The 6,000-nt window shown below is 38.7% G+C and overlaps 3 protein-coding genes and 1 non-coding gene across 4 annotated transcripts; all 4 read left to right on the top strand.

Annotated features, from left to right (window-relative positions):
- The first annotated feature begins 643 nt into the window (after nt 1-643).
- Nucleotides 644-715, top strand: BCR41DRAFT_t132. Its single transcript has one exon. It is a non-coding gene; the product is annotated as a tRNA-Met (tRNA).
- A 757-nt stretch (nt 716-1,472) lies between these two features.
- On the top strand, nt 1,473-2,047 carry BCR41DRAFT_361950 (hypothetical protein). Its single transcript, XM_022025643.1, has 3 exons — nt 1,473-1,559; nt 1,708-1,794; nt 1,815-2,047. The coding sequence occupies exons 1-3, from the start codon at nt 1,557-1,559 to the stop codon at nt 1,968-1,970; spliced, it is 246 nt and encodes an 81-aa protein (XP_021877052.1). The 5' UTR covers nt 1,473-1,556; the 3' UTR covers nt 1,971-2,047.
- A 346-nt stretch (nt 2,048-2,393) lies between these two features.
- BCR41DRAFT_361951 (Six-hairpin glycosidase-like protein) lies at nt 2,394-4,045 on the top strand. Its single transcript, XM_022025644.1, has 5 exons — nt 2,394-2,650; nt 2,677-2,715; nt 2,827-3,087; nt 3,165-3,507; nt 3,607-4,045. The coding sequence occupies exons 1-5, from the start codon at nt 2,587-2,589 to the stop codon at nt 3,785-3,787; spliced, it is 888 nt and encodes a 295-aa protein (XP_021877053.1). The 5' UTR covers nt 2,394-2,586; the 3' UTR covers nt 3,788-4,045.
- A 69-nt stretch (nt 4,046-4,114) lies between these two features.
- Nucleotides 4,115-5,628, top strand: BCR41DRAFT_361952 (Polymerase/histidinol phosphatase-like protein). The gene is made up of 5 exons (XM_022025645.1): nt 4,115-4,242; nt 4,274-4,399; nt 4,509-4,790; nt 4,864-5,223; nt 5,327-5,628. The coding sequence occupies exons 1-5, from the start codon at nt 4,204-4,206 to the stop codon at nt 5,432-5,434; spliced, it is 915 nt and encodes a 304-aa protein (XP_021877054.1). The 5' UTR covers nt 4,115-4,203; the 3' UTR covers nt 5,435-5,628.
- The last annotated feature ends 372 nt before the right edge of the window (nt 5,629-6,000 follow it).

Below are 6,000 nucleotides of genomic sequence, written 5' to 3' on the forward strand. Positions count from 1 at the left end.
AGTCTTATACTTCTCTGATTGCTTGCGCAACTTAGTATACGTCTTGTAGAGGCGTTCATACCTCTTAGCCCATGCGAATTCTCTTTGGAGGCGGCTCTTCGCGGAATCATCGCCACTCTCCGCTATCAAACGGCTTCTCTTCCCGAGAGTCGTGCACACTCCACAGCTTGACAATTCTGCTTTCAACAACAAGAAGTTTTTCTTATTTTTCCTCAAGGCCTTTAGACAAGACGCCAAAAACCCTACATAAAATTTGGGGGGAGTTGTTACGTCCCGAGGCTAGGGAGTGTACCCAAATGGAGCACTCCCCTTTTTATTCATAGATCAGAGCAGTTAGTGAACAACTTTTGATCTCCTTGACTTCCGACTTACCATAAAATATTTCAAATTCTATTCACCAATAGGAGCTTCTATCCCCGAGCTTGAACATGCCTCAGGAGAGAGGTGGAGCTGTGGATAATGAGATCTTCAAAAATGCTCTATTAGGGGAAATTAAGGATCTTTATTTTTTCTTTTTGAAAGTTATAACTAATGCCACAGTGTCAGAGACAGAAACGCTTGTACTTATGGGTCGTGCACTTATAGGTTGTGCACTTATAGAAAGACTTTTAAGAATAAATAATTTACTAAAACCAATAATGACAGCAAAGTCGCCCAGAGGAAGAGCGCTGGGCTCATAACCCAGAGGTCGGTGGATCGAAACCACCCTTTGCTACAACTTTTGTCAGTACTTTTTCATTATCTTCTTGATAGCATTGTTAGTCGCTTTTTTTTTTTTTTTTTTTTTTTTTTCCTGGTGATCTTTTTTCTTATCTCCATTATATTTATTTATAAGTTTGTCTTGAAGCTGAAAAATCTATCTAGTCCTTTTCTTCTTTTGATGCGTGTCCAAGGTGGTGCACATGGCTCATTTGTCCGATGGCCAAGATAGGAATCTTACAAAACCTCTAAGCTCTAACGATATATGACCAAAACACGGTATTGGATGACAAAGCATGCGATTGCAGAATAGTGCCTTGAACGATCTTGTATATATTCATTAAAAAGTTGGACTCCAAATCATATAAAGTCTCTATATTTTTTGAATTAAAATAAATAGATATTAGTTGGTCAAGTGCGCTGTTATGCTGTGCATTTTTATGCGTATAATACATTAATACATTTGTATATAATTGCTCAAAAGTCAAAACTAAACGCGAATCGAGAATAAATAATAATAAAGATAGAGACTGAATTGGAGAAGTTTCTACTTTAACAAAAAAGAAGGCAGAAGGCAACGGAAATTATATAACGCATCGAATCTTATTATGCGCTTAACAAAGACTAAAAAGAATTGGAGTTGTACCAATGTGGGGTTTGGAGCAAGTACACGTTGACAATTGGCTATTGTTTTTTTTTTTTTTTTTTTTTTTTTTTTTTTTAAAAAAAAAAAACAACTATAAAAGATAATGTTTCTTGAGCATTCGGAATTTTCTATCTCTTTCTTCTTTCCCCCACATCACACTCCTCAATCGACTTAATTTCCTCTTCCCTCGACAGACGTTTCATCATTTAAAATGGTATGTCAAACAACACTTTGTTCTATTCATAAAGCATAGAAGAGTGCTGAAGGTTCCTTATTATTTTATTTATTAATATAATATATATGAATGTACATGTACATTCGCTTTTTTTTTTTTAAAAAAAAAAAAAAAAAAAAAAATGAAGGCAACACCACAGCAAAATATCAATTTTACACCAGAGGAACTCGCTAAGTTTAAGGAGGCATTCACATCATACGACAAGACAAGAACGGTCGCATTGCGACGGACGAGCTCAAGCAGCTTGCTGCATCTGTAGGCCAAGAAGCAAGTGATGAGGAGCTGGGCTTTGTAATCAAGGCATTTGATACCAATGGGGATGGCGAACTCGACTTTGATGAATTCCTGGGTCTCCTAGCAACACTTCGCTCAGCATCACGCGACTTTTAAAAAAAAAAAATACAAATACGTGGCCTGAATGGTCGATGACAAAATGAGATGTAGCAATAAAGAAACATGGTAGTGGGTTACTCTGATTGATTTCTTGATATCCTGGACGACTTTCTGTACTGTGGACACGTTTACATGTTATTGCCGTTATCGTGCTTTACTTTTTCCTTCCCACCCTTTCCACCCTTTTCACCTGATTTATCACGCAGCCTTGCAATTGTGGTACTTATGGGAGCCCTTTTGATGACGACATTGACCTGAAGCGGAATCAGGGCTCTTCTGAGACAGGCACAGCGGGATGACAGGGTGAAATTGCAGTTTTATTGTCATTTCGAGTATCCTATTTATATTTTACGTCCTAAATTGAAGCAGAGCAGGGTAATTTTTTTATGATCGGACTCGGCTGTTGCACTTTTTTGCTTTTGTCGTCATTGGAAGGGAATGGGAATAAAAGACTCTTAGGCGGATAAATTATAGTATCATGTCTTTCTTCCCTCTCTCTTTCTCTCTTGGCAACAACTTACTCCATCCATAATACATCAGTGGCCTTCATTTCTTCAATTAACATCTCAACAGCAGAAAGTAGCTGAATTCACAACAAACAAGTGGAGCCAGAATGCCTTCTATTGAAAAAAAGTATAATGACTGGCGTACAGAGTATGTGCGTGCCTGGGTGACATGTTTTACATTGATTACAACAAAAAAGGCGAAGTTGAACAAAAGAATGCAATTACTTGTTCTGAAGGTAACTAAATAGAAAAAGCGAAAAGTAAAATTAACCTTTGCAATTATTCCTCTCTCCCTAACATTTTTTTTTCTTTTTTTTTTTTTTGCTCTTGGGAATAATAATTAAAAGCCATTGGATATGGAATGCTAATATCTGTTCTAATGCGCAATCAGCAGGATTTTGATGGACTCTTGCGCTGGTTCCTTCACTTTAAAAACGCCAATGGGCTTTGTGCATGGCAGCAGATTGATGATAAGCATCACCGTACTTACAAAAACGCTCCAGAAGGAGGCGAAAACTCTGCGACCGATGGCGACATTGACATTGCCACGTCATTATTCTACGCCGCTAAAGTTTGGGGTCGCTCTCCTTGTGGGCGCTATGATTATCGTCAGATTGCCATTCCCTCTGTAAGGCGATCTGGGACCACGAAATCAACCATTATACATTCATGCCTACATTGGGAGATTGGGTCAAAGTGCCTGAGCCACCCAAGGTGTCTGCATTTGGTTATTCAGGCGGTGCCTCAGTTGGAGAGGAAAATGCATACGCAGAAGTAACACGGCCCTCAGACTTTATTCTGTCAGGATTCCTAACCTTCTATAATGAGGACCCCGAGCGTTCACCACAATGGGCTAAAGTCATGGATGCTATCATCACAAATGTACAACATCAATTAAGCCTGAATCCTACTGGCCTGATTGCAGACTTTTTAAAGCTTTCAACGAACGGATACTATGAGCCAGCAGCACATAAAGTCCTGGAAAGTGACAATGACAAAGACTTTAATTGGAACTCGTGCCGTGTCCCGTAAGTTTATTTACAGAATACGATGGTGTTGGATTTGAAAAAAGAAAAAAAAAACACTAATTTATAAATCATTGTTTTTTCTTTTTTTTTTTTTTATAGGTGGCGATTGTCAGTTTATTATTTGTTGACACACGATCCTCGCATTTGTCCCACATTGATGGCGCAATCATCATTTTTTGGATCACTCTCCGAAGTGTGCGCAGGATACCATTTGAATGGTCATAAGATTCACGATCGCAATTACTGCGATATGTCTTTTACTGCTCCAGCATCCCTCTGATGTGGACGATGCGCCATCCTAACCAAACGCGGCTCCAGGATCAGATGGAAAACCTTGAGTCTGATAGATCATATTTTGGTGACTCTATCCAGATGCTGTGTCTCTTGCAGGCAAGAAACCCTACAGGATTCTGAAAAGAAAGAAGACAATAAAATTATTGATAGTGATAAATATATATATTTGTAGTAGTCTGATATTTTGAAAGAGTTAATAGAATTGAATTAATTGAATCATAAATGTACTCAATAATATGGCCTGGGTAAATGAGAGCAGTCTGTGATTATGACTCTTTCCTTGATACAAACTGATCTTTTTTTTTTTTCCTCCCTTCTCATTCCTATTTGCTAACAACATCTCATTTCTGGACTTTACATTCCTTTCTTCCCTTCATTTTCTCTCGCTTAAGCTCTGAGTAAATGGCCTCGATAGAGAACAATAATAACAACTTAACCAGGGTTATTTTCGTTCCACTCACACTCAGGACAGTTTTGTATGCATGCCAAGGGTACGCTTGAGCAAGTTGTTCAGTCGGCGATCCAGCGTGGATTCACAATCTATGGCCTCTCCGAGCATATGCCTCGTTATCGTCCTGATCAGCTTTATCCTGAAGAGGTTAAAAAAAAAAAAAAAAAAAAAAAAAACATCTTGTCGTCTTCGATCAATACAAAACGAAACGTATACGACTAAAATATTGACTTATTTTTATTTTTTTGCTTTCAAGTCCCATTTGACAACTCAAGATCTAGAAAGGATGTATGACCAGTTCTTACAGGAGGCTGTGCGTCTTCAACAGAAATACAAGGATCAGATTTGTCTCCTAATCGGCCTTGAAACCGAATACTTTGGACCTGAATCTATTGAGTATGTTCGGAATCTTCGACAACCTTATCGACAGACCTTATTTGGCCCCACAGATACTTCATCTTCTACAACTACAGCTACAGCTACAGCTACAACATTAACAACGGCTGGTACTGTTCCTCCACCAATCACATTGCCGCAGGTACAATATATTGGGGTTCATTGCACCATATCCATGGAATCCCATTGGATTTCTCACAGGAATTGTATCTCAGGCACTGGAGAAAGTGGGTCATGGATCATGGCAAGTCTTGTTCCGAGAATATTTTGATGCACAGTTTCAAATGCTTCAAGGACTTCAGCCGGAAGTTGTGGGACATTTGGATCTGGTGCGCATCTTTTTTAGTGCCATTAATGGATGTCATCATCATCAGGGTAAAGATCAAAATAAAAGTCAGGAACAACATGAACAAGAAACAGCCAGGCAGAACCAAAACAAACTAACACCAGATCTTTGGGAACTTGTGAGACGCAACGTTGACTATGTAGTCGGTTATGGCGGACTGTTTGAGCTTAATTCACGAGCTTGGAAGAAAGGGCTTGCGGATGCCTATCCTCAGCGGGACATTCTCGAAGTATTTTTTTTTTTTTTTTTTTTTTTTACAAGTTGTATCAACATTTCCAATGTGTGCGCACTATAGTTTCTAAGTCTATTTTTTACTGTTTCTTTTCTTTTAGCATATCCTCTCAAAAGGAGGAAGGATTACACTCTCGGACGATTCTCATGGACCCGACGATGTCGGTATGTTCTACAACCCAAACTTGAAGGCATACCTTGAGAGATGAAATCGACCAGGTGTATTACCTCGCTCCCAATGACAGTGAGGATATCTATACTGAACATGCTTCACAGGGGGCAAAAGTAAATGAATCTTTCCAACATGTCCATGTCCGCTCAATACCTTTAGCTTCATTGAAGTTTTACGAAAATTAGAATAGGACATGTAAAAAAAAGAAAAACATTAAGGAAGAAATATGAGATTAGTCTTTTTTTTTTTTTTTTTTTTTTTTTACTTATGATTTTTCTCTTAAAGTAAAATAGTCTAGTATGGTTTATATGTATAAAAAGAAATGGAGACGGCCACCATTGCACTTCACATATTCAATCTTGAAGTAAAAGGTAGTAGCAACATTGACAACAATAACAATAAAAACAAAAAGTTAGCGAAGCATGGCTCCCATCAAGACAGGATTCTCGATCATAGTCTTCCAGAGTGCATTAAGGCGGGCTATAGTAGCCCCATCAATGACACGGTGATCGGCGCTCCAACTGACATTGCAATTTGCTGTGCAACCAGCGCTCAACCATCTTGCCATCCTCCTCAATCATCTTGAAGCGAGGCAAACGCTGC

This window comes from Lobosporangium transversale (genome assembly GCF_002105155.1).
Source record: "Lobosporangium transversale strain NRRL 3116 chromosome Unknown BCR41scaffold_51, whole genome shotgun sequence".
Classification (NCBI taxonomy): Eukaryota; Fungi; Mortierellomycota; class Mortierellomycetes; order Mortierellales; family Mortierellaceae; genus Lobosporangium; species Lobosporangium transversale.